Source organism: Rhea pennata, chromosome 18, assembly GCF_028389875.1.
Source record: "Rhea pennata isolate bPtePen1 chromosome 18, bPtePen1.pri, whole genome shotgun sequence".
Taxonomy (NCBI): domain Eukaryota; kingdom Metazoa; phylum Chordata; class Aves; order Rheiformes; family Rheidae; genus Rhea; species Rhea pennata.
The window spans coordinates 9,375,325-9,402,017 of record NC_084680.1 but is presented as its reverse complement, the minus strand read 5'-3'; the positions used below and the strand labels follow the sequence as shown (position 1 = coordinate 9,402,017).

The 26,693-nt window shown below is 53.1% G+C and overlaps 3 protein-coding genes across 3 annotated transcripts in view; all 3 read right to left on the bottom strand.

Annotated features, from left to right (window-relative positions):
• The window catches only part of ABL1 (ABL proto-oncogene 1, non-receptor tyrosine kinase), an 83,271-nt gene extending 82,054 nt beyond the window's left edge, over nt 1–1,217 (bottom strand). Inside the window, exon 1 of the mRNA XM_062591332.1 lies at nt 448–1,217. Coding sequence (XP_062447316.1) covers nt 448–583 — 136 coding nt within the window. The 5' untranslated portion in view covers nt 584–1,217. The remainder of the gene's footprint in view (nt 1–447) is intronic.
• Nucleotides 1,218–9,362: 8,145 nt separating this feature from the next.
• EXOSC2 (exosome component 2) lies at nt 9,363–15,234 on the bottom strand. The gene is made up of 9 exons (XM_062590873.1): nt 15,082–15,234; nt 14,889–14,990; nt 14,728–14,773; nt 14,031–14,120; nt 13,605–13,670; nt 13,359–13,427; nt 11,987–12,163; nt 11,114–11,242; nt 9,363–10,203 (listed from the first exon to the last, which is right to left on the bottom strand). The coding sequence occupies exons 1-9, from the start codon at nt 15,204–15,206 to the stop codon at nt 10,123–10,125; spliced, it is 885 nt and encodes a 294-aa protein (XP_062446857.1). The 5' UTR covers nt 15,207–15,234; the 3' UTR covers nt 9,363–10,122.
• Nucleotides 15,235–17,204: 1,970 nt separating this feature from the next.
• PRDM12 (PR/SET domain 12) lies at nt 17,205–25,426 on the bottom strand. Its single transcript, XM_062591119.1, has 5 exons — nt 25,213–25,426; nt 23,978–24,168; nt 22,740–22,895; nt 18,096–18,207; nt 17,205–17,587 (listed from the first exon to the last, which is right to left on the bottom strand). Exons 1-5 carry the CDS (start codon nt 25,424–25,426, stop codon nt 17,205–17,207), a joined length of 1,056 nt encoding a protein of 351 aa, XP_062447103.1.
• Nucleotides 25,427–26,693: the final 1,267 nt, after the last annotated feature.

Below are 26,693 nucleotides of genomic sequence, written 5' to 3'. Positions count from 1 at the left end.
AACTCACTAAAGGAAGGATTTTTTTTTTTTTAAGGTAGCAGAGACACTTTAAAGATAATTAGAAAAGCCTGTCACTGACAACAGCATCACTATCAGCTGTGGTTGGTCTATACCCATAAGACAGCCAAATCAACACTTACCCAGATTTTGAACAAGAATATATCTAAGGCAGAAATGAGAAAATTGTGTGATGTTAAGAACAAGCATTTCCTTGTATTTAGTACTCAGCTGAATAACCACCTCAAGTTTCAAGCAATCTGACACAAGTGAAATATCTTCTTACTGAATGATCACACAGGATTTGCATCAAGAAGCAAGAGAGGAAACAGAAGACTTTCACGCAGTATGATCTCTTTGTATCTGCATAAAGCAATTTAATAAACAATATAGCATCCGATCTGCTAGACCAGAAATAAACCAAAAGAAATCCCAACAGAAATGTCTTACCATGTTCCACAAAGACATTACAGTGTGGGCCCCCATGCCTAGATGATTCCTTCTTCCCTGCTCCTTTGATGAAGTGGAGGGCAGGCAGACTTGGCCTCCTTTGGTCCCCAAGGACTTTTCCAGGCTGCTGCCCCATAAAGTAACTCTGGGCAGCCTTCCCCAGGACAGGAAGTTTTTGAAGAAGTCTGTGATCCCTGATCTTCCAGGTTGGGACGGAGCTTGGAAGGAAATCGTATTTTAGGTGGATGCGTTGGTTGCACTTGGTGCGTAATAAAGTCACTTGAGGCGAAGAATTAAGACAAGCACACGGGCTCTTCCAACGCTTCTGAAGACAGCAACAAGGCTCTTTAGGTGGCTTTATGCAAAACAACAAGTTAAAAGTTCCAATTGCTTAGTAACTACAAGTGTCGTCAAAGTTTTACGTTATCATATGCAGTGCGTCTTCCACTGGGCAAAGGAGAATTAGTTCATCTTACAAACAAGAAACCACATGTAGGCTCACCCAGGGCAGGAAATAATCATTCCCACCGCAATCGGTGTCAAGCTTTCTTTTTTTTTTCTTTTCTTTTGCATAGCATTGAGTTAGTAAAGGCCAAAAAGCCACGTATTTGGCTTCAAGTATCGTTAAAGTCTTAAGAGGCTCAAGTACGTCAAAATCATTTGAGGCTTCGCAAAAAAAGCGCAGGCAACCTCGGCCTTCAGGGACGCGCCAGCGCTCCTTCCGCAGGGCGAGCGCGCCGGCCGCGCCTCACCGGCTGTCGCCCTCTCCCCTCGCCGGCTCCCCGCCGCTCTTACCGCTGCTGCCTGCGCCCGGCGCGGGCGGAGGCGAGGCCGAGGCCGAGGCGAGCGGGCAGCGCGGCACCATGGCGGGGGCCGAAGCGACGCCCCGCACGCCCGAGCCCAGCACGCGGGGCCGCAGCGGCGGGCGGACGGGCGGGCGAGGGCAGCGCGGCCAGGCCCGGCGGCCTCGTCCCTCAGGGCTCAGCAGCAGCCCGGCGCCCCGCGGCTCGGCGCGGCGGAGGCCGGCGGCGGGGAAGGCGCATGAGTCCGGGGATGCTCTCCGGGAGGAAGGTTTCTGCACAGCAGCCGGCAGAGGTCAAGCGGGGGTGACTGCGCTGGCTTCATCCCAGCGGCGGAGGCCGGCGGCGGGGAAGGCCGCGGCGGCGAGCGCCAGCGGGCCGAGCCCGGCCCCGCCGCGGCTGGACGCGCGGGAGGGGCCGGCGGGGGCAGCGGGCCGGGCCGCCGCCGCCCGCCCGCCTCGGGGGGCCGGGCCGGGCCTGACGGGAGCGGCGACAACGGGCGGCGGCGGCGGCGGCGGGGGGCCGCGGGGAAGGGGGCGGCGGCGGCGGCGGGCACCGAGCGCCGCGGGCGGGCAGAGGCGGCAGCAGCGGCAGGCGGCGAGGGAGATCCCGGAACCCCCGGCGCGGCGCGGCCCCGTCCGCGGCCGGCGGGGCGGGCGGTCACATCCCCTTCCGGCCCCTCCTCCTCCGCCGCCGCCGCCGCCTCCCGCCCGGCGCGGCCGCTGCCCCTGCCCGCTGCCGCTCGCGGCCCCGTCAGGGCGCCGCGCCCGCGGCCGCCATGACGGGAACCTGCCGGGCGAAAGGGGGGTCGGCGGCGGGGAAGAGGGGGGTCGTCGAGGGGCCCTGAGGGAGAGAGGGAGTCCGGGGGGGGGGGGCACGGAGGTGTCTCGACCACAGGACCACGAAGGGAATGGAGGGGCCGCTCGGGTGGGGGCACTGCGGGGAAATGGGGGCAGCAGGAGGGGAGGGAGGAGGGGGAAGGGGAAGATGAGGGAAATGGCAGGGGGAAGCTGCGAGGGAGCCTGGGAGGCGAAGGGAAGGATGAGGGAAACGGGGGCGCCCAGGGGCGATGGGGGAACTGGCGGGGCAGACGCGAAGAGGGCTCGGGGCTGGTGAGGAGAAAGGGGAGGCAAGTGTTGGGCAGGAGCCATGGAGGGGTCTGAGGGAAAGGGGGAGAACGGGGGATGGACGAGGGAAATGGAGGGGGCACCACATGGGAGATGGCTAATGAGGAGGGAAACAGAGCCGGGGGGGGAGAGGTAGCAGTGACGGGAGAACAACAGGAGTGACAGACGGGGGCTGAGAGAAATGGAAGAGTATTGAGAAATTGGGGGGGGTGACTTGGGAGTGGGGGGTATCACGATAGTGACTTTGCACGAGAGTGACAGCAAAGAAGGTGAGTGTGGAAGGTGCAGACCAGAGCCAGGACAAGGCAGGGGGAGGGAGAAGTGAGGAGCAGAGGTGGCCAGAGAGCAGGGCTTGCATGCGGCGCTGCACCAAGTTAGCTCGGTGCCTCTAGGACCCAGTCCCTAAATAGAGCGCTGCACTGGCTCATTAGTGCTGTACTGCAAGGTCCAGAGGGGACCCCAATTATGCTGCTCTTTGCCTCACCCAGCTTCTAGGAAACTCTGCAAGGATACGTGCTTTCCATTTGTTTTTAGGCGCAGGGCCGTATATACATACTTGAACTTTTTCTGCTGCCTTAGGTATGAGAATAGGGGAGCTGATTTCTTCTTTTTAAGAGACAAGACGTTGAAAAGCTGTGAGGAAAATCTTCGTGTACACACTTACAAAGAGCTTTCAGACTGAGATTTAAAATGCTGTGTCAGTTCCATCAGTCATAATCTCCCTTTTTAATCCATCCAAGGCAAAAATCTAATAATATCAGGAATAAAAGGAAAACAAACAAACAAACAAATCTAACAAGCTACACCAGGAAAAAGGTAATGAGCACCCTTAGACCATGACAGCTTCTCTTTGTGGGCTTAATTCACTCCATTTATAATTCCCCCCTAGGTAGGCATCTGCTACTATAACTTCACCAACAAACTCTTTAAACTGAAGCATAAAGTTGGGATACTCCCTTAACTACAGCACAGCTAAGGAGCCAGAAAGCTCATACCAAATTCCTTATCTCTTTGGAAGGGCCATCTGAGTTGTTTCTGGATCTGATGAAGAGAGCTGGTTGGTTCTCAAGCCCCAAAGATGCCTTGAAGTGCATTGTTCTCAAGTTGCCTGGCCTATTCTAGATCCCTAGTCTAGGGACTTATTGCAGAGATGGACAGGGATGAAGAGAACCTTATGGGGCATCTGCATACACAACTATCATCTTTTCCAGAACCAGCGATAAGTCATCCTGTTGGCACTAGGGACTTCATCTCTTTATTAATGCTGTGAGGGCATATGTAAAACCTGACACTGAAAACAGCCCTAGAGGCCAAGGAATGAGCCAATAAAATGTGTTATTTATCTACATGAGTGTACTGTTCTATACCAAGATGAAGTTAAACCTCCAGATTCTTCAGCCTGCACGACAGCGCCTTAGATGTGCAGTATGCATGTCCTCTGAGCTGAGCACAAACCATGAAGCTGAAGACATTTTTTTCTCTGTCCAGTTTGTCTTGGGAATGGAAGAGGGCTGAGATAGCAGCTTAAGGTTGGAGTATTCTGGTCAAAGGTCTGTGCTTGCTCCCACCCAGCAGTGGGACAACACACAAATGCAATTTCTCCTGTAGCCTCCTTCTCAGAGTTACCATCTGAACCAAGCACTGGCTTGTTTATACTGACTCCTCCCTTGTGACAAATTCAAACATGTTTCCTACACCATGTTCAAGGTCCCTAGCAGATATGGTTTGCTCATTTTCCAACAATAGCACCCAAACAGTAGCACTTCATTCAAGCTTAAGGGATCCTCCACTTCTGCTCCACTATTTTGCACCTATGTCACTAATTCTTAGCCAGGACGATGACTTCAAACCATTTATATTGCATTTCCCCATCAGTAACTCGAGTTCTACGAACTAAGGCTGTTTGTGTTACAAACATACAAGAGAGAAATTCTGATACACTACACTGAGACAAACCTAGATCCACACCATGAACTCAGACAAATTTCTCTAGTTTATCTCAGTAATGGAGATCAGCTTCTCACTGCAATGATCTAACCTCCAGCTCAACTCCAAAACACACCCCGGGTGTTCCCACTGGGTGAAGGAAACTCAGGAAATGAAGCTGGCTAGTAACAAATTTCTCTCAAATTGCTCATCCGGAGTTGACAAACTAGTTAATACAAACCATCTTTTACTGAAAAAGTTACTCCCTTCTGGGTCTTACTGGAGCACCCTGGATAATCTCTCATATCAGCTACCATGGCAGGAACGAAGCAGAGTGAACTCCTGAAGACTACCAGAGATCCATAACACTCAGAAGGCTTTGACTAAAATACACTGGCATACACAGAGGTAATTGAAAATAGGCAGGATTTCTGTTCTGGACAATATAGACTGTATATACTTCTCCCAGCCACACATGAATATACATACTTTTTATTTACCAGAACAGGTGAATTTATTATTGATTCAATGTGTCAAAAAGTTGCAAATTGCCTAACCAAAAGTTTAACTACAAACAATCTCAGACTATATCTTTTAAAAGCTCACTTCTATATGACCAGCCCTTTTAACTCAAGCTGTTAGCCAATATTTGAGGTCTTTTTTCTTGTTTTGTTCCTACCAAGACATGAAGAAAAAAATAAAATAAAAAAGCTGGAGGAGCTGGGTATTCCTTTGATGCTCTGCAATTAGAAAGAAGCCAAGTAGGACAGGTTCTTTGCCAGCAGTCCTCAGCCTCTTTATGCTCAGCAGTTGCTCCCAAAACACTTCCCATTTCCCAAAGCAGTGGTGTAAAGCTGGGGCTACTCAAGTGCAGACAGGCCAATCAGCTGGTCACTCCCAACATCATAGCAAGATATCTGCCTTCTTTCCTTCCAGAAGGCTGATACATTTTCTGTCCTCTACCTTGTTCCCAGTTTTCATGAAGTTGATTATTCACTGGTTAACAAACTTGAAGTTACCCATTGGATGCAGAAGTTATTAGAGAGGACAGAGGTCAGACTGTGTGACCACAGAAGCTGCATTTCCAGGCTAGAATAAAAGACTGCTACAGACAATTTTAATCAAGGCCTTGCATGTGGCCTGTGTACCTCCCATCTATTTCATAAAAAAACTTCAGTGCATTTTTTGTTTACCATCCATTGAGTGTGGGTTATTACACTCAATAGCTGCAGTGATGTTTCATCCATCCCCTCCACAATATCTTAAAGCTCCAACCTCTTTACCAAATACGAAAACTCAATAGCTGCAGTGATGTTTCATCCATCCCCTCCACAATATCTTAAAGCTCCAACCTCTTTACCAAATACGAAAACTCAATAGCTGCAGTGATGTTTCATCCATCCCCTCCACAATATCTTAAAGCTCCAACCTCTTTACCAAATACGAAAACTCAATAGCTGCAGTGATGTTTCATCCATCCCCTCCACAATATCTTAAAGCTCCAACCTCTTTACAAATACGAAATCTCAGGATATTAATTATCCTTGGAATCCCTGGGTCCTTGGAAACCTGAGACTTTCATTTCAGTGGGTTTTTAGTATCTTCTAGGCCCTGCTCAAAGCCTGGTCTTTGTAACATTCACTTGGCTTTAACAGCAAAATTGGATGTGAGTGATACAGAAATAACGTAATAAGCAGCAGTAATTGGATTGACAATCCATTAGCACAAGTTTAAAACCCTCAGTGGTTATTACTGTGAATAAAAGGAGGGTTTGTCATTCTTCATATTAGTAAATGAATCAAACACTGACACCAATAAGCAAGTAAAACTATTTCTACAGATGGCTGAATTTGTGGTCTCATTTTTGTAGGCAGCACCCACAAGCAAGGGAACTGTTTACTAGCTCCGCTGTCAAGACAGCACCAACAGTGTAAGCCCAACTATGCCATGTACTAGCCTTGGAGCAAGTAAAACAGGCAGGGGCTACAGCCAGCTTATAAACAGGTTTCATGCCATTGGACAGTGGTGACAAGGGAAAGACACTCTAAGACCAGTCTAAGCAGTTTAGTGCCTAGGTGCGTATTTCAGTTCCTCATATAAAAATGAGCATTTATTAGAATTTTTTCCCTGCCCCTCTGTGGGTTATGATTTTGTTCCCAAGCCAGAGAAACCATAGATTCTTCCTCTTCACCCTTCCTGCTTGGCAGTTGCCTAGAAAAATCCCAAAGAGTATTTCAAGAATTCAAGAGGACTCCATTTTGCTAGAGTCTCCTTTACCTCTTGAGTACTTCCCATGTCAAAGGCATTCTTTATATAGCTTGTCCACCTTCCTGTGTATACTTGCCTACAGAAAAAGGACCCCAGGCTCACCCACACATCCGAGAGGTCAGAACCTACGCTGTTTGCCAAGCCCCATCACCACCACCTCCAATCTTCTCTGACCCTTCACTCATCTGAGGGGAGAGCTATCATGGAAAATCATTTGCTACATTGTGGGACCTGATTTAACAGTGACAATTTTCCTCTCTGGGTGGGCACCATGAGCCCCAGAAGCACATCTAATTGCCTTTCAGGTGGATGAGCACCGGTGATCCCCAACACTTGTCAGAGAGAGAAAAGCCACAAGGCTTTTCAACACTAAATGGCAGTTGGACAGGTACCTTTCTCTGGTACCTTTGAAACTACTGAGAAAGCTTTTCCCTCCCTACTCAAGTTTTTCCCTCCTATCTCTTGTTACCTGCTGGCTTCAAAAGCTATGCTGACAGGCTTGTAGTAACAGCCAGCAATGTCCTTGCTGAAGCCTTATTTCAGAATTTAGGTCTGCACTTGGCACAGTGCCGGCTGGATTTGGAAAGAACAGCAATGACCCCTCGTGGCCAGGGAGAAAAACATCAGGACCTACATTTCTTCCCAAGGATTAGAAATGGCCAACAATCAAATCTTACCTACTCGTGCTCCTGTTTTTAGGCTTGGGAACAAAAGTACCAGGTATTCTGGAAAGCAGGAACTGCATGAGTCACATACCCTCCCCTATTTAATACATACCCAAGTCCAAAATATCAGGGATGCTGCAGTTAGCAGGCAGAATCAGAAAACTCAGAGCTGAAGCAGTCTAGACACTGAGCTCATGGTTTCTCAGGCTGTATATTCACTTATTGGGCATAATTAACTAGAACTGCTTCACGGTGGGGAAAGAGGTCTAGCATAAGAAACATGGTATAAAGCACAGTTTTTAAAAGACTCTCTTCAGACACAAAGCTATATATTTTCTGTTAAGGCATCTGTATACACCATACAACCTTCTGTAGAGGCATCAGCACCTCTTTCCTGGGATCTGTATTATCAGAACCTGGCACTGTCTTGCCATCAGGTCTGAGAATTCACACTAAGTGTTCGGTGCAACACTAACAACCACCTGCAGAGAACACTTCCTTCCTCCAGCATGCTTCCACCATGTTACCTACAGCACTTTGAATAGTCTCATAACACCCATCCCCTTTCTGATCCATTAGATGCATTCAAAAACATCACTGGAGGCATTTTGCGTTCATGTAACAGTTCAGCAGAACCATTTCCTGATACCAAATCATCAAACTTCTTGAGATGTCTTAAGTACAATCTTTTCAACCCTTGGTCCACTTAACTTGCAGGGATTTGTGTCATTTTAAGTAGTAGATAGGCAAGGAAATCTATTGGATCAAATTTGGACTGTTCACCTAAACTTAAAAAACATTTTTAAAATTAGGAAACATCAGGTATTCTATCTGTTCATATCTAAAACACACACCAGAAAACCTTGAATCTCTCTGCATGGTAATAACATGAACAGCCTAAGCTCCAGCAGTTGGATTGGAAAGTTTGTAAAAGTACTTTCAATTAGAAAAAACAGAGGCTGCTAAAGCTTTTAGCCTCTTTGCGCTGTTCCTATCCATGCAGATGTGGGTAACACCAGTGCCTACATCATGCACAGACCTGCAAGCATCACCATCAAACTTCAGCTTTTAAACTTCCCAAGTCACCTTGAGGAAGTGGTTGTTGTAACATTTATCAGGATATCCTCACAGAGCTCAAAATAACAGTTCCTAGCTCATGTATGGAGCTTTCCAGCGACATTCTCAAGAACTTCAGTACTGTTTTGCAGAGGCAGTACAGATAGAAGCCTCAGCTGTGCAACAGCAGAATAGGTTGCCAATGTCCTTGCTTGTCCTTAGCCACTGAGCTCCATAATGCTCTAGTATTTGGGCAGCAGCACTGGCGGCAAACATCCAGCCCTTGCTATTTAGCACAGCAACAAGGCAGAGCTGCAGGGAAAGATTACTATTACAAACATGATCAGAAGCTGCCACCTAGTGCTTACTGAGGGTCACAGGCAGAGCAGCCAGAACTGCATGAGAAGCAACTAGAAGGATATTTCTAGTTCCCAAGAAAAGACTGAGCACAGGATTCTTCTTTTTGCCTGAGGCAAGCATAAGAATTTCCTGCGTTAAAATTAGATTCAGTACCAATTAGGACAGGTTCTTTACTTCTTCATTTTTTTTAACAGAGACAGCACAGTGCTGCAAACAGCTCTAATATATAATGCATACATAATATAAACAATTCTAACATAGCACCAAAGATCTGAGAGACATTCAAAAGAAATCACCACGTTCATTCTGTACAGAGAAGGTGACTGACTGCCAAAACCTAGCTCACCATGCCCAGCTCTAACCACTGGGCTGAGGATCTCAGCCAGCATCCTATTGGGCTCCCCATCTTCCCTGAACACAGCTGCATAACTCACCACTCCACGGGATTTTGCAGAAAAGCAATGTTGAGCATGAGCTACGATGATCACCACCAGGAAATCTACCTTACCAGAAGAACTCTTCATGGAAGATATGCCAGAGAAGAAGGTGGAGTTCTGCTTGAATGAAGAGCAACGGTTGAATGGGGACATAACAAGACACAGCAACCACTTTTAGTGTCCTGGCACAAGATAGTTTGAGCCAGCTGCAGCTCTTGAGCTAGATCCAGCTCATTCTGGAGGAAGACAAGCCAACACATGCTCCTGAAGAGCTAATCTCTCTTTCAAAAAAATTTTATTGAAATGTAAAAATATTTAAGAGAAAACAATACTGAAGCCTCCTCAGAGGAGGAGCTTACTGTATCAGGCATATAAAAGGGACCAGCAGGATGCACATGGTGCCTAGAGGGCCTGAGAGGGCATTGCTTACCCATCAAAATAGCTACCTGGCTCATGTGGGCAGCCACATCATGATACATCCATTCCCATACCCTTGAGATATATAAGCCATGAAGAGCCAAACTCAAAACACAGCAGGGTGAAGACACTCTAAGAAGAATCCTGTCCTCGTAAGACTTGTACTTGTGATCTGTACTTTTTAACAGACAAAGAGCTCTCAGTTGGAGTCACAGACTGGTAGATCTCTATCACAGTAAAGAAAAATCAAAACCATTTAGAAAGCCTTTGGGGAGAAACTGAGCACAAAACCCACCCTCAGCTCTTTATCATTCTGCAACAAATTCAGAGGCACTAGACACAGCAACTAGCACGATAAGATATGTCCCAATTACACCTCCATCTTCATAAACGTTATAAATCCATTTTCAGGCTGCTGCACTAAAAGGCTAGTGTACTGAGGTACTATTTTGTACTACTGTACAAAATGGGCTCAAGAGATATCCTAATAGTTAAATGAGGAATTTTGGTGGTTTCCAAGTTGTGGAATGAATGTTGGGGACTGGGATACTGACAAAAATACTGGGAAATCAAAAGCTGCCATGGTGGGACTTCAAACGACCACTTCTGACCAGGTGTCCTATCCCTCCAGATCCAGCAACCTCTGTCGGGTTTCCAGAACGATCTCCTCCATCACCTCTGGTTTGAGAATGTCTTTGATCTGCAGCAGAAAAAGGAGTAATATTAGCACTAAAAAGTGACTGCTACCTTTGGGGACACTAAGGGGACAACGGCCCCTGGCACATAGCAACATATGGCAAGTGAGATACCTTCAGAATCTTGCAGTCAAACAAGACTATCATGGCAGAGGTTCCAAGACAAAGTTAACATCCTCCTGGTTAGCAATCTTACAGAGACTATAAGATATCAAAGGAGAAGCTAAATATATGTCATATCCTAACCCCTGCTGAATGACATATACCAGATTTTGGGAAGGGAAAAGATGACTTAAACAGAAGTATAGTTCAAAAGAACATCCCAGCTAGCTGAGTAGGCTGCCTCTACAATTGAAAGCAGAACACACTTTAGTTCTTATCTGTTTAGGGAAAAAGAACTACCAGTGACCATGTTAGCAGAACCTAACAAGGCAGAGAAAATGTGTTAGGAAGACATCAAATTTAAGGAGCCTTCCAGCACTGCGGGATGTGGACACACAGGGGAGACTGGGCTCTGTACAATACACAGCACTTGCTTTTCCAGTTGTTCTTAAACCACACCTTACCCTCATACAATCCCAAACTTAACACTTTTTTTCACAGGGATCACATAGGGTCGATAATCCTACTCAGCAAAGGAAGCCTCAGGATTGTGTGCAAATACGGAGCTATTTCTACAGAGAAAAAGATGGACTTCGCCAGAGACAGAACTCTTCAGACTATCCCTGAACCTTTACAGTAAAACCTATGCCATGCATAAGAGGTGAAGTTCATGTTATCACTTACTACTGGATCCCTTATTTGGAAAACAAAAAGGAAGCCCTACCACACAACTTACTGACTTTGGTACCAGTTGATGTGGCTTTTCCATTCCCTCACCACAGCATGGAATAAAGTGAACACCAGCTTTTGTACCTGATGGGGAAGGGATGCTTCATAGCAATACAGGATGCTGGTGTCAAAGAGCATCAATTTCTGAGTAACCAGAGCCACAATGCAATTCCGGAGCCGAGAAATCACCTCCCGGTCAGACAAGGGGACTGGCTGAGGAACAACAGAGGAAAAGAGATGAAAACACAGTGAAACAATATAAGCTTATTATAATAAAGCTTTGCCACAATTCTAATAGCACATCTTGAAAGTCTCAGGTGACACCAAAATGTGACCTAAAGATGAAATTCTAGATTATTTTCACACTTTCAAAGTGGCGAGGAATTATTCCTCCACAGCCCAGCACATCTGAGAAATTCTCTTTCTCTCTTCTTCAAGAGAGATAATGCTCAACCAAACAGCTGGTAGTTTCCTAGTTCTTCACAAGCACTTCTATATGCCTTTTAAGGAAAACATTCATGTCTGTGCTGTGGCAGGTGGCAAAGTTCTTCCAGCACACCTGCAAAGGTGGTCCACCAAAACTGTTCACTAGACTGACTGCAACACTCCAGAGACAGCAGAAGGAACAGGTTTAGAAGCCTCACTTAGCACCAAGACCTCTATCATAATGCTATATTGTGACACTGGAACAAAAAAATAAGATGGGTGAGTCCTGCTGAACAGCATTAAATAATTACGGACTGGTTAATGTAGTTCTTGCTGCAAGCACAGATGCAAAACAACCTAACAAGCTGCAGGCCAACAAAAAAGAAACTGCTTACAGTTTCCAGGTGAGAGGAAGGGAAACTCAGAAGTCCCCAGTGCAGAACAGCCATTACTGATGTGCCTCTTGGACTGTGTCAGACTAGCAAAACATGGCTGGTGGGGAAAGGTTTGTCATCTTCCCTGTCCGCTCACCTCCAAGTTGGTGGTGAAGCCCCCTGCCTCTTCATCTTTCTGCTCTGGAGTTGGGTAGATCCAGATGAAGCCATTGTTGCCGAGGATCACAGATGCACCGCAGGGCAAGTCATGGAAATGAGTCTTCTGGCGCTTTACAAGGGAGGGTGAGACCTGAACAAGCACACCCTGGCCAAGCTGAAAAGCAGACCATCAGACTTAGTGTGAGATACGACCCACCACAGATGCATCAGATCACTGACATGTACTCCATTCTCGGTCTATGAACCAGCCAGCTTTAATGCTCTTTTCTGTGAAACAGTGAATATAAAACCTGCTTGCCTCTGGGAGTGCTGGGAAGATTAGCTAATGTCTGTGCAGCTCTTTGAAGATGAAGAATACTCTACATTCTTAGCACAAATGTTAATAATATCTTGATCGTAACTACACATCAACCATTCCTGCAGAAAAATGAAGACTGAAGCTCAATTTAGTAGAACACTTTCCCTTTTAATCCAATAGCTGTCCTTCACCCCTTGTGCAATAAGCACACTTTGCTTTCATCTTTTAAATGCTAATACCTTTGGTCTGGTAATCCCAAACTGCAGCCTACGCTCCAGTGGCCCCTTAGCTTATTACAATGCGCAAAACCAGAGATAAATGCCAAACGCATAAAGCCTAAAATAGAGCCCTGGGGAGAAAAACAAGTTACAAGGGCAACAGCCTGCAGAAGAGGAGTTAGCAAGTTTGAGCCAGAAACTTTTTCCTCCCAGGGTTCAATTCCCAAAAGATTAGTAGGGGAACAGGACTTGCTGCCTGTAGTCGAGGACAGAAAGGGCTGTGGTTCAAAGGGCAACTCAAGGGCATTTCATTTGTGCTGAGGAACTCCGATCTGTTTTGCCGTGTGGGAGCTAAGATCTTTCTGAACCTGTTGGAATGGGTTCTGAAAACACCCTGCTCTACTCCAGAGCTTTTTTTTTTTTAAAAAAAAAAAAAAAAAAAAAAAAAGGCAGCCTCTCACAAAAAGCCCAGCCATGCTGCTACCCTATAAAGTCCAAGAAATTCTGCTGACTTGCGTGGAGTTGCGCTGTATTTAGGAAGGGCCTGGCCTTCTACTGCAGGACCACCAAGCTAGCAGAAACTGTCTGACAAGCTACATATTATCCTTCATCAGAGCTCTCTCAAAAGGAATCTTTGCTCTCCCCACTGCCCTTCTCACACCCCATTTTTTGCAGCAAGGAGAGGTCATCACAGAAAAAGCTCTGATCTGCTTCAAACTCCAATCAGTTTCAGGTTTGGAAATCTAAACAATACTTGGCATCAGCCTAGACATTCCCATACAAGTCAAATGGAGCAGAATTAAACCAAGACTGAGAGCTTTTGAGCAACTTACCTTCCCATATTTCAGACTCCGAGTGTGCAGTGACACAGCCCCATCAGAAAATACAGACTGGACTTCTGCCTGTCAGCACCACTTAAGGAAACAAGCTCTCTAGTGCTACTCAGTGCCCCAACAGGAGTTGGTTGCTCACTGCCCAAAAGCATAGAACTCTCATTATCTGTCTGGCTAGCTAAGGTCTAGCCATTCTCACCCATGCCCCTTGGGTCTTCCGTCTGAATACAAGCAGTGGAAGGATACGCTGATGAGGTCCCCTTCCTGCAAATAGTCCCTCATTGCAAGCTCATCTTCTGCTGATCTTCTTCTCTGAAAAGTAGGATGGGAGAAAAGTTACATGTGGTCCAGAATGGAAAAACATCAACCAATTCCCACACTGAGGGGACCACCTCATTAGAATGCTGTGCAAAACACAGTCTTAGCACCAAAGAAAAACATGGCTCTGCTATTTAGATCACTGATGCTGATGTCTAAATAACATTAAGAGTTTAAAAAAAGATATCAGAGCACTACAGATCCACCTGCAGACATAAACACTATTACTACATATGTGCTAACCATGGGAAGGACTCCAGAGCCTGCCGGCTTTTCAGTGCCAAGCCCTCAGCTTCTGCTGTACAAGCAAAACAAGACAGGGCTCTGGCACAGTTCTACATGAATTGCACTCACCAGTTCCCCACCAGGTAAATTCATAGATGACAGCAATAAGACTGAATCTAGCCTGGAGTTGGTTTCCACCTTCCATCGTTTCTGCTGAACCTAGAAAAGAAAAGTTCTGTCAATACACACGCAAAAAAAAAAAAAAAAAAAAAAAAAAAAAGCTCTTCACCAGTGAGGGAGGTCCAGCAGCCCCTCAAGCTGGCAGCCCAGCACAGTGCAAGCTGCAGACCGACAAGCCACGCATGGTGATTGAACTGAACCGTCCCTCCCAGGATGCGCACTAATATCAGCAAGCTCGCAGTGTACTTGCACTGACACTAAGAGAGGTGGGAGCTGAAACCTACTTTTAGCCTCACCCTTTTAAAATCCTAAATATTAATAATGCCTCCGTAATTAAAACCACATATTTTCTCCTCAGTTCTCAGTATTTTTCAATCAATGTCCTGCAGACTGGAAGCCACATTCAACCCTGCAAAGCACTTAGTCGTCCTAATGCACAATGCCAGGTGCTAAAAAGCACGAACACTAATGTGCTTTTAGGAGCATTAGAATTGCTCCGGAGCAGACAGAGACACATCAGTCCGCTGGACCGTCCTCCCCACCAGCAGCACTCCTGCGGTCTAAATACGAGCCAAGCCTTCATCGCGCGTGGGGAAGACCCGAGTCGCCAACAGGGAAGCACAGGCAGGACCTCCGCGAGCTTTACCTCGGTGATCCTCCCCACCACGATATCGCCGACCTCACCGTTGTACCTGGGAGCAAGAAGGCAGGCGTCAGAGCAACCCCTGCCCGCGGCGGCCCAGCGCGCGGGCCGCCCGGGCCGCCCTCGGCGCGAGGCGAGGCGCGAGGCGACGCGGCCGCTCGCACCTGGTCTTCAGCGCTTGGACGTACACCAGCTTGTTCACCCTCTCCACGGCGCCGGCCACCGAGGCGATGAGCTTCTCCTCGTCCACGTAGGTGCCGTGGCCCCTGCGGACAGAGCGGCCCCGAGCAGGGAGTCACCGGCAGCACTCGCCGCGACGCGACGCTCCCCCTCAGGGAGCCGGGCCAGCGGCCCCACCTCATGTAGCCCGTGTCCGTGGTGATGATGTCCCCCGGCGCCACCAGGTGCTTCTCGCCGCCCGGCGCCGCGCTCTGCCTCACCGCCTTGCGGGCCACCGGCAGCCGCACCGCTACCGCCGCCATGTTGCGTGTGGGCACCTACCGCGCCGGCGCCCCCTTCCGCACGCGCCTTCCGCCCGCCATGCTGCTTGCTGGCAAGAGCGCGCCTGAGCCCAGGGCGACGCCATCTTGGGTGAGGGCTGCCGGCTGCAATAGCGGCTTGGCCGTGGGCGGCCATTTTGGTTGCTGGCAAAAAAAAAACAAGAAAGGATGGGCTTCACTGCATTGGGATCCAAAGGGGGAGGGGAGCCATGTTTAGTGAGGGAAAGCTGTTTCCTCCCCGCCCCTCAGGAGCAGGCTGTGGGGCCGAGCGGGGAAGGCTGCCCCACGGCCGGGCTCCCGGTAGCAGGCGCCATCCGCAGGGAGAGCTGCCCCGGCGCTCCCACCCCGCGGGCAAGGGCTGCGCGTGGGGCAGCGTTTTACGATATTCTTCAAAAATCACATTTCATAGGTTAAAAAAAAAAAAAAAAGTCTCTCATTGCGGGGTATAAGCGCTCCAGCTTGTCCTGGCGCGTGAGGAGCCTGCTGCTTCCGTGGTCAAAGCCACTGCAGTGGTAAATCCTGTCACAGTTGAACTACAACTATTATTTTATGGAAGATACCGAAAAGTTGTTGTTTCACATAGAGACTAAAAGCGAGACAAGATCCCAAGCCAAATGACACCACCCGCATGGAGCTAAGCTGAAGTCACCGCCTCTCTTTCAGCCCTAAAAAAAGGCTTCCGTGTCCCAGAACTGATCTTTCCTCTTCACCAGCTGCACTAACTGCTCTAATAAGAGATGCTAATACCTCCTCCTCCACCTTGTGCTCATCAAAAACCTGCTCTCGTCCAGGCCACAGCCCTGCTTCCCCAGGCACAGAGCAAAATAAAGCTCCGGAAACCATCCATCTTCCAAATGATAAATGTTCCAAGTAATTTTTATTTAGAATACAAGAGCGAGGTACAAATATATTTACACTGTGTACATATACAATCAAATAATATATAATATCAAAGTTTTGTAAATAATGTTTTACATAAATATTTACAAAGTTAAAGTGACAGGTTTTTTTTCTGGAAGTAAAACACAGTTTGTGAGAACTTTATACATCTTAGACTTATAATTAATATTAGAATACCTTCTTTTAAGCTTTATGATACAAAGCCCTCTTCTCGCTTGTGGCAGGACTCCAGAGGGCGCTTAGAGTTGTCCTTGGGGACAGAGCTGGCCCAGGGACGGGCTTTCTCTGTCCCCAGAGGGCGGCAGAAGTAAATTTAAACGTTCCCGAAAAAGGCTGCAAGGAGCGAGGGGAGCGACGGTTCCCCGGGCTGGAGCAGGCACAGCCTGGCAGAGCGCAGGGGCCCCCCAAGACCTGCGCGCGGATGCCCCCGCGCCGCCGTCCGCGCTGGGGCTCGGCCACCTCTCCCCTGGGAAGAGCCCCGCTCTCCGGGGCAAAGCTGCCGCCCGGGGTGGACGGGCACGAACGCAACGGCCTCTGCGGGGCTGTGCCGGCCGCTGAGCAGGGGGACGCGTCTCTGCCGGGCTCTCACCGGAGCAGAGGAGGAGGAGAAGAGCGATTTTTCTTTCCGTCAAATTAACTGTGAAACCCAGGTGCGACTCATCGCAGCTCGGCTTTTGGGCTGCCCCTGCCCTCCCCTCGTGCACCGGCAAATCCACGTGAGACGTCCTGCTATTTTCTGCCCTCAGAGGCACTATCCCTTCGCCCCCTCTGCCAGTCCCAGGGATAAGGGGCATCCCCCTCCGCTTCTCCCTGGGGAGGATCAAGCCCGGCATGGCTGCACCCCAGCGGCTTGCAGAGCCGGGGTGGGGGGTCCTCTCGCTCACCGAACGGCCCCCCAAGCCCCGCACGGATGATGATGCTCCAAAAATAAACCCATGCACCCATTCGACTGGGAAAGCAGCCCTGCCTCTGCCCGCTGGCTCCGCCGCGGGCTGGCACCCCCCACCGCATGGCACGTCTCAGCACCGGGCTTTGCCCCTTGCCACCGGCTGTCTGCAAACCCACCCCTGCGCTGGCAGCTCACAGCACCATGGTGGGGATGTGATGGGCCAAGGAGGCAGGATGGGGCACGGGCAGGGCCGGCGAGTGAGCCTGCAGGGAGGCGTTGGGGGGCCGGTGGCGGGCGCTTTTCTGGTGGGCCCGGAGCCCGGCGAGCTGGGAGTAGGCACTTTGGCAAACCTGGCACTTGTAAGGGCGCTCGCCGGTGTGCAAGCGGACGTGGTTGCGGAGGGTGGAGGACTGGCTGAAGCGGCGGTTGCAGAAGCGGCACACGAAGGGCTTGTCCAGGGTGTGGATGCGCATGTGGGAGCGCAGGTTGCTGCGGGAGTTGAAGCCGCGGTGGCAGATCACGCAGCGCATGCGCCCCGTGGTGCTGGCGCCCGCCTCCACCGCGTGGAAATCCTCTGGGGACGACAGAGTGTGGGATGGGGACCATCAGGCGCTGCCCTCCATCCTGGCTGCTCAGCCCCTTCCCAAGCTTGTGAGAGCCATCCGGCACCCCCTCCCTTGCTCCACCTGTCCCACAGCGGCCTCACGGACGGAGATTCCCGTCCTCAGCTCAAGGCTGGTGTTTAAGGCTTTGGGATGGGGCCAGAGATGGGAATGCTCTCCCTAAATCTGGGGAAGGGGATTGCTCTGCCTGATCCCAGTCTCCCATGAAAGGGGCTCCCATGGCATGGATCTATCCCAAGACAGACCAGCTTTCTCTGACACATGAGCTGGCTCAGGTGTCAGAGAAACGGGCTCTGCTGCTGCATGGTCTCTGCATTCATCCCCATGGAGCTTGAGGGTCTCACGTGTCCCCTATGATGTCCCTGCCCCATGCCTGTCCCTGGCCTTGGGGACAAAGGGAGCTGGGGGCAGAGAATGGGTACAGAAGGTGCACCCGAGGCCATTCCCTGTGTTACCTACCGTGCTTGTTCTTCTTCTGCTCCTCTTCCAGCCCCGGCACGCCTGGGATGCCCAGGAAGGTGTTGTGGGAGTTCCCATACCAGACCAGCAGCTCTTGATCTGGAGGAATCATCTAGAGAGAGGGATACAAAGATGGGGGTGTCAGGAGGGGACAGCAAAGGGCTCCCCACGCAGCCCTTCCCCATCCCTTTAGACCTGCGCTCCACATACCTCGGCCTCCCTCAAGGTCTGCTGGTGCCCGGGACCTGCTGGGGTGCCCGAGCACCCCCCAAGCCCTGAAGGCACATAGCAAGGCTCACCACCACCCACCATCAGCACACAACTGCACTGGGCCACCTGTGCTGTGCTGCGGCCAGACCGTGCAGGCAAAGCCGAGGTCCCTGGAGCAAAGGACCAAGAGGTCCCTGCTGCTCAGAGAGACAACGATGCCCAGGAGCAACACGCAGCCCCGGGAGGGACCAGCGAGAGATGGCAGCGAGAGAGACCGACGCGGGGAGCTGCGACACACAAACCCGCCTCGATGCCTCTGCGGAGCGTTTCAGCTCCGGTCAGAGCAGCCAGCGCCCGCTTGCTACAGGACACAGGCGGCATCTCCCAGCCGGCCCCCCTGGGGCTGGTGTTAGCAAGTCCTGCCTGCGCTCGGGTGGAAGCACGGCTGCAGGCGCAGGACAGCTCGGGGCTGCGGGCGGAGCGGGGCAGGCAGGCAGCGCTGCCCGGGCCCGGGCGCCTGTGACAGCTCAAACACATCCGGAGGGTCAGGGAAAGCCTTTTGCACCACCTCTGCTCCCGCTTTTGTGAACTGGTCGTATTTCTCCTTCCCCTGTTGTCTCTGCTACGTTCCTGCAGCAGCACAGGAGTCGGGGCGGCTGGAGTGAAGGGCCAGGAAACGCCGTTCGCAGCCTCGCGTGAGAGGCAGCAGGGAAGATGGATGCTCTTGCACAGGGGAGCAGCTGCTCCAGGCAGCACTAACACAGTCACTTTATTAAATATATATTTTTATATATATTTTATATATATATATATATATATATATTTGCCTTGCAGATCCATGGTGTTTGAAATATAATTCAGATATGGGAAGGACCTCCGTTTTGGACAGATTTCCATGCGCAGCGAGGTCTAAGAAAAACATTGTCTATATGAAACATGGATCGTAACAGCTAGAACATCAGAGCACTTAAGTGTGCTTAATCCTAAACACCTGAGAGCAGCAGGAATCTGTATGGTTAAGCGTCTGCCTGCATAAGCACCTCATTGGGACCGCAGAGCACCCAGGAAGGCAGGGAAAGCTGGTATTGATTTCCATCCCAGACTGATGTTGCTTCCCTGTATCATTTTCGTGTAACGGAAAATTATTTTTAATACTCTAGGATGAAATACCACTGAAAGGGTAACCCACAAGCATGTGCGTGCACGCACACAGGTGTGCAGCCGTGCGCTCGCAGCCTGCAAAAGCTGGTGCACACGCACCAGCGGTGGGTGAGCACTTGAAACATTTTCAATTGCTGCTCAGGAATCTCCTGGTCAGAAGCTAAAACTCACTGCCCTCATGCCACATCCCACCAGTGGCGGCTAGGAACTGCCGAGGAAGAGGATGGGAAGAGCAAAGCGGCAAGTGAGGGGAGGAACAGGCAAAACTGATAGAAATGCTGGTAGTGAATAACGACAAAGGCAACCAGTAAATCTGAATTTGTAGTGGGTAGGTGGGTGGGTGTGAACAGCATCCAAAGAGATGCTGAGTGGGAGCAATGGGGCAGCGGAGGCTACAGGGCCGGGACGCCGTGAGCGCCAGGGCAGGAGGCGGCACAGTAGCCCCATGGGCACAAGAAAGGTGACGGCAGCTGGCAGTGCCTGAGCGCACACGGACACGTGTGCTGCTGCAAGGGCACACCGGCATCAGAGCGGCGTTCCCACGTCCTGGCCCTGGCCCTACACTCCCTGCATTTGAGGAAGGTCTGCGTCACTTGGGTTTTTGCAGGTGGTCTCCGGGCTGATGCGGGTCTCTCGGTCCCAGGTTCACGATGAGCAAAGCCAGTGCCTGGAGGTGACGTGCCCGGGGAGCACGGGGGGAGTGCGCTCTGCTCTGCGGCACCCCGCTTGTGCCCCTGCGACTCCGAGCTGGGGGATCAGTGAGCCGAGGGCGAGAGCCGCGAAAGGAAAACCCTCTCTTGCTTCCTCTTTTCTTTTTCCTTGGTGGATGCACAAACCCCAGCAAGTTCAAACCAGCTGAGTGGAGCCAGCGTTGCAGTGCACATACATGCACATGCATGTGCGCACAGGCACATTGCACACGTGGGAACGAGGAGCCCGTGAAGGGCGCGGGTGCTTGACCCTCGTGCGCTGTTGTGACCCAGCCCCTCACACTCAGGTATTTCCCTTCCTTGCGCTTTCACAGGGAAAGCGCCCGGCCCCTTCCCTGCCCCATGGCCAGGAGCGGCAGGAGCAGGAGCAAAACTGGCACTGCTCGCACTGCCGTCCCCGGGACGGGGCCGTGCTGCAGCAGCGCCATTCCCTGCCGCAGTCGCCTCCCTGTCACTTGCCGTCCAGCTCTCACATTTCAGCTTCCCAGTCTGTGCTGAGGGAAGGAAACTAATCCTGCCCTGGGGCTTACTGATTCAACCATGGGCCCAAACCTGCAGATTAACTGCGGCTGTCTGAGGCCCCTGTGTGCATGTCCCCAAATACTTGTCTCACCTGCCCCACCATCTGCACACGCACAAGGTCTGCTAGGTAGGAGAAACTCAGCTGGATTCCTAATTACACCGGTGTTAGGTGGAATTATTTTACTACTTTGCATAATATAAGAAGAGTAATAAAAAGCAATTGAGCTATGTTCACAACAGGCACACCTGCCCACAAGAGCATCACATCTTAAAGCTGGATACAGCTATAGGATGCCCAGGACAGGGAAAACAGCGCAGAAGTGCTTAGTGCTCCCAGTTGCGGACCTACATGGAAAGAGGCCGCAGAGCTCGGCTAGATGCACAGGCTTTCCCACAGCAGGGAAAGGCTGTGTTCCTCCTATTTCCATGCCCACCTACTTGCCTTTCCCATCCCACTGCGGTGATCCGATGCCCAATCCTGCTGCTGGCTCGATGCAGGAACGAGCTGCGGTCCTGTCCAGGGGAGGGTTTGAGCATCTGCTTCTCTTTAAGCCGATGCATGAAACAGGTCTGGGGAGCTGCTCTCGCCTGCGGATGCATCCAGGCACTCATGCTCTTTCCCAGGTTAGATCCATCTCCCTGCCACGGCCATCCGTGATCCTAAGCACTTGAGGCTGTGCACCCAGCACTGGGATAACACCAGGCAGAGCCAGTCCTGCAGCACTGGGTGAGACAGGAGTCATCCCCACTCATGCCCGTGTAAGCTGAAGCTGCTGCACTGTGATCTCCCCTTCAGCCGCCACCTTCCTCCATCTGCGAGGACGTCACCTTTGCTCCAGCTCCATCCTTGTTCCACCGGCACAGCCTCACCCCAAGCAGCACCTGCCCTGGCTTAGCCTAAAGCCCACTCCCCAAAGCCTCTCCTGGTCCTTCTACCCGCTCCTCCTCTGGGGGGACAGTGGGGGATGTTTATGGGGATGCTGCATCTGCACAAGGCTGGTCCCCACTGTCATCCTCCTGGTGATGCATGTGCATGACACTGCCCGAGGAGCCCAACACCCATCTCCATCCTGGTGTCTCCCATAGAAGGCTGTGAGATGGGGGACACATCCAGCCTTCACTCTGCAGCATGGCAGCCAGTACTGCGGACTCTTGATGTCCCTGGGATTGATGCCTGCTCCTGCTACCCGCTGTGCCAGCACCCACCAGTGCCCACTAGCACGTCCAGCACCCGCTGGCACCTCCCGCAGGAGCGCCTGGATGAGCTGGACAGGGCAGGGCTGCTCCCTGCTGCAGAAAGCCCACGGCCCAGCTGCGCTAGCAGGAGCATCAGCAGTGCACCATACCCTGCCTGCTCCGCAGCTCCCTGCCCAGCTCCGATATCCCAGGGACCACCGGGCCTGATCCTCCTCTCATGTTCACTTTACACCCAGAGCCACTCTTGATCTCCAGGTGAAAGCTGTGCAGATTTGAGCCTGGGCTTTGCTCGGCACTTGCCTTTTGTCGGAGCCTCACAGCTTTCCCCAGCTGCAGTAAGGTCTCCCTGATTCAGCATAGGACCTGGCCCTCCAGGCAGAGGCCCCATCTCCTGAGACAGCATCAAACCCTGAAATCTGCCCAGATCCCCAATAGGGCCAGGGTTGGGGAGCTTTTCACACTTTATACCCCAAAATAAGCTTGGCTGTGTCTTCTCTCCCTCTGCTCAGCACCCATCACCCCAAGAGCCCACCAAGAGGGGCTGGAGAGGAAAAGGGCCCTTCACTGCTCTCCAGAGCCTCCCTGAAGGCTCACAATGGCCTTTTCCCCATGGTGCCAAGCTCCCTTCTCCATATGAGCGAGGTTCTCTTCTGGAGCTGTACCAACCCTGCTGCCCCGGTGGGTCCAGACACAGGGAGCAGCGAATTCCCCCTGCACCAACTTTCCACTCCCACCGACACCCCTAGCGAAAGGCTGAAGGGCAAGGGAGGGTCCTGCAGGATGGGGGGTACCAGCACCCCACTCCCCTCCCACCGCTCCCATGCTGCTTCCCAGCCTCCTTTACCTCGATGGCCTTGTAAAAGATGCTGTTCCCGATCTGAACCACCTCCAGGTTCTGCTCCTGCTCGTTGCGGGCACATTTGATGTAGGTCATCCAGCTCCGGTGGTCCTCCTGGCTGGCATCGATGAAGTACCGCACGGTGCCATCTTCGTTGAAAACCTGCAAGGAGGAAAGAGAGGTTGGTAGCGTCGCTGCCCAGGGTGGGTTAAGCCCCTCCACCCCTTCCTGGGAGGAATTGTACCGCCAAGGGGAAAGGATGCTCTGGAATAAAGTCCCTGGCTGGAGGGAACTGCAAAGCCAGCACAACCTCAGGGCGAAGGCCCTGCAGGCAGCCGAGAGCCGCAGCCTCCAGACGGGAGGTGCCCAGAGCCTCGCTGCTCTCCATGCCGGGCTGCGCAGCCACTGCCTCCGCAACGGGGCTGGCAAAGGGCTCCCTCATCTCACGAGGTGCTCTCGGCTGGCCCTGGAGGCTTACGCCAGCGGGACGAAGCAGCTCTCCTCCTCTAGGCAGAGCCTGGCCAGCAGCTCAGCCCCTAAAGGGGGGATTCAGCATCCTGCAGCTGCCTCGGGGAGAAGGCAAGCAGGTACCTTCCGAGGAGCAAGGTGCACAGCAGATCTGACCCTTGGGGAAGAGGCAGTGCGGGAAGGTGAGGCACATTTATATTAGGCAATTTAAAAAAAGAATAAAATAAAATAATCAGGGCACTTGGTGAAAGCAAAGAAGCGAGCAAAACCTGGTACATTAACTGTGCCTGAAAGCTCGGTGTCCTGCCAGCTCAGCTCCCCCAAAGCCCGCAGCTTCGCCCAGGGCTGATGGCACCAGGGCTGGGACAAAGAGGGGGACAGGAGACCCGATCTCTCCCATCTTGCGGGGTGCTGGGAGATGCCAGCTTGGTGTTTCACTGTGGCAGGAAAGGGCAGGGCAGGATGTGATCTGGCTGCCTGGAAAGCGAGCGACTGCGGTCTCAGGTTGCTCTGAGAGCAGGCTGCGCCCTGAGCGTTGCCCCAAGGGCTACGGGCTGAGGAAGCCATCTCCTGCCCCAGACCCAAGGGTCTCCTAAAACCAGGCAGCCCTTGAGGAACCCAATTCTCCTTTTTATGAATGGGGAAACTGAGGCACAGGGAAGAGTGGGGAGTTGCCCAATGCCACACAAAGCACAAGACAAAGCCCCGGGATCCTGATATGGTTCCTCCCATCTCCCCTGGGGCAGCCAGATGGAGGGGGCTAGGGTCAGGTTTACCTCCCACATAAGGTTGTTGTTCTTGCACAGGTCCACATGCTCCGGCGAGATGACCCGGCCCGTGAAAGGTCCCATCTCGGTCCCGGCCTTGATCCAGGTCTTGGAGAAGATGCCCAGCCCTTCTCCGGGGATGGAGCTTTGCGCAATGATCACTTCTGACGGCAGCACCAGGCTGGACAATTTCTGCACCTCTGTGTGTCGGGGAAGAGGGGTTGGGAAAAGGACCCACTAGCTTCCTTCCCCCCCTTACACCCCATCCAATCCTTCTCCAACTGCTCCTGGACACCGGTGGCCCCCCTCAGGTCCCCCCAGCCTTCCCTGGCTCAAGGCTTGGACAGCGTTGACAGCATGAGGAGCAGAGGGGGTGAGCACGGGTGCCCCGGGGAGGGGTGGGGAGCAGGGGCCAGGCAGGCCGCGGGGACCCCCTCCTTGGCACCTACAAAGCGCTGCTTTGTGGCGGGTGGCAGCCCCAGCCCGGTCCCAGGTCTGAGCCTTTTAAATGCCCAACCGGGATCCTACAATGTCTTACAAGGTTCCCCTCCAAGGCATTGAGGAGGTACCTGGGAAAAGCAGCCCGGGCTGGGCGAGGGAGCGGGGCCGAGAAATGGGGTTAAATGGTGTCTATTTCGGCCCATCCAGCAATTTGTCATGCTGTTAAAGTGATCTGCATTCATTAAACTCAACTAGAAAGAAATTGCTAATTCTAAATTCATTAGTCTTTTAAGAATGCTGTAGCGATACATTGTGCTTGAATGGTGCAAGGGCTTGTTTAAAAGGGCCCAGGAATTCCTCTTACAAAATGGGGAGATGAGATGGTTGACATATTGTGAATGGAAATGGAATTAGCCTTCATGGTAAATTAAGAGAGGAACAGAAATCCGAGAAGGGGAAAAGGGAGCCGGGACGCCCCGGCGATGCCGGAGCGAGAGAAAAGATATTGTCCCGGGCTGCTGAATGAGGGATGAGGGTTGGGGACGTCTCGGAGAAAAGAAGCGGCCCCGGCCCCCGCCTCTGCCCCCTCTTAAGCCCGCGGTTTAAGTGGGAACTTTCTCAGGTCAAGCCCAAGTTAACTAAATGAATTTAAAGCCCTTCTTCCCCAGTCAACTGCTATTACACGCCTGGGGAGAGCGGGCGCGGGGCCGGCGCCGCGCCGCGCCGCGCCGTGCGGGGCCAGGACCGGGACGAGCGCCGGGACCGGGGCGAGTGCCGGGACCGGGACCGGGACCGGGACTCACCTCCGGAGAAGGACTGAGCCAGGACCTCGGCCGTGAAGGCGGTCTTGGGGCTGCTCTTCTCCTCGAAGAGCTGCTCGCCCAGGACGTTTCTCCAGCGGCCGTAGAGGAAGCTGTGCAGGATGTCGGACGTGATCACCTCGGCCAGGGAGAGCCCCTGCGGCTTCAGCCCGGGCTTGAGCACCAGGGCTTCGGCGGGCAGCACCGAGCCCATCATGGGGGCGAGGCGGCGGCGGGCGGGCCGGGCTCGGCGGGGCGCGGGCGGCGGGCCGGGCTCCGTGCCGCTCGGCGGCTCCCGCCCGGCTATATATGAGCTTCATTGACCCTCCTAATTGGTTATTAATGACCTCCCTGACGTTGGCGGAGAGACTGGGGCTGCCGGAGCGAGGCGAGCCGTCGGAGCCCCCCTCCCCTCCCCTCCTCGGGGGTGGGGTGGTTGGAGGGAGGGACACTGCCCGCACACACACACACACACACACACACACACGCACGCAGAGCCCTGCACATACACACATGCACAAACACACATGCACCCGCACCGGCCCAGCCCCCCCGAGCCCCCCGGCCGAGGCGAGGCAAAGCCGGGCGCCAGCCCCCTCGCCGGGGCCGCGGAGAGGCACCGAGCCCGGCGGAACCGCCCACGCCGCCGCCGCCGAGCACCGGGGGCACCGGCCGGCTCCGCTCGGCCCGGCCCGGCCCGGCCCCGAGGGCTCCGAGCCGGCCCCGGCCCGCGCGCCCCGCCCGGGCCCGCCGCTCGTTTTGGGGGCGAAACCCGGCGCTTTGGGGCCGCGGCGCACTACAACGAAATCCGCGCCCCCGGCGCCGCCAGCCCCTGCTGCCGGGCGCCCTTGGGCCCCCACGGCCCCGGGGAAACGGGCCGGAGCCCGGCGGGCCGGACCGGGCGGGTCCCGAGCGGCTGCGGCTGCCCGCTCCCGCCCGGGCCGGTACCGGCGGCCCCGGGAGCGGCCCCCACGGGCCGGCTTTGCACGGGGGGAGCGCAGCTCCCGGCGCAGCCCTGCGGCCCCGACGGCCCTGGCACGGCCAGCCGCGGCGGATCGGAGCCCCCCGCCACGGGCAGCCGCCAAGGAACCGGCGCCGTCGGGGCGGCTCCTGCCCGGCGCAGCTCCGCTGCCGGCGGGACGGCAGCTCCGGGGAGATCCGGGCTCCCCCCGGCCCGGCCCAGGCTGCTTGCAGGGCCCTGGGGAGGCCAGGAGAGGTGCAGTGTCCGGGAGTGCCCTGGAGCAGAAACCCAGGCATCCCCCCGGGAGTCCCTCGGCGTTTAACCAGCGCTGGGTCCTAAAACCTGAGGGCAGTGCTCAAACGCAGCTGGAGAGAAGCACAGCACCAGGGCTCACGCTGCGTACGCTCTTGCACCTCCACGGCGTGGTCGGCTGCAACACACAGCCCAGGAGGTGCCCAAACCCGCATCCCTGCCGCATTTCCCAGGAGAAACAGTGGGGTTTTGTGCTGGGGAGAACAGCCAC

Excerpts from the sequence above, each read along its gene's own strand:
- EXOSC2 (XM_062590873.1), bottom strand. The coding sequence starts at position 15,206 with ATGGCGGCGGTAGCGGTGCGGCTGCCGGTGGCCCGCAAGGCGGTGAGG. Across the intron at positions 14,121-14,727 it reads TGGTGGGGAGGATCACCGAG|GTTCAGCAGAAACGATGGAA; the intron begins GTAAAGCTCGCG and ends TTTCTTTTCTAG. Across the intron at positions 13,428-13,604 it reads AGGAAGGGGACCTCATCAGC|GCAGAAGTCCAGTCTGTATT; the intron begins GTATCCTTCCAC and ends TGGTGCTGACAG.
- PRDM12 (XM_062591119.1), bottom strand. The coding sequence starts at position 25,426 with ATGATGGGCTCGGTGCTGCCCGCCGAAGCCCTGGTGCTCAAGCCCGGG. Across the intron at positions 24,169-25,212 it reads GGCTCAGTCCTTCTCCGGAG|AGGTGCAGAAATTGTCCAGC; the intron begins GTGAGTCCCGGT and ends CCCGACACACAG. Across the intron at positions 18,208-22,739 it reads TCTTTTACAAGGCCATCGAG|ATGATTCCTCCAGATCAAGA; the intron begins GTAAAGGAGGCT and ends CCCTCTCTCTAG.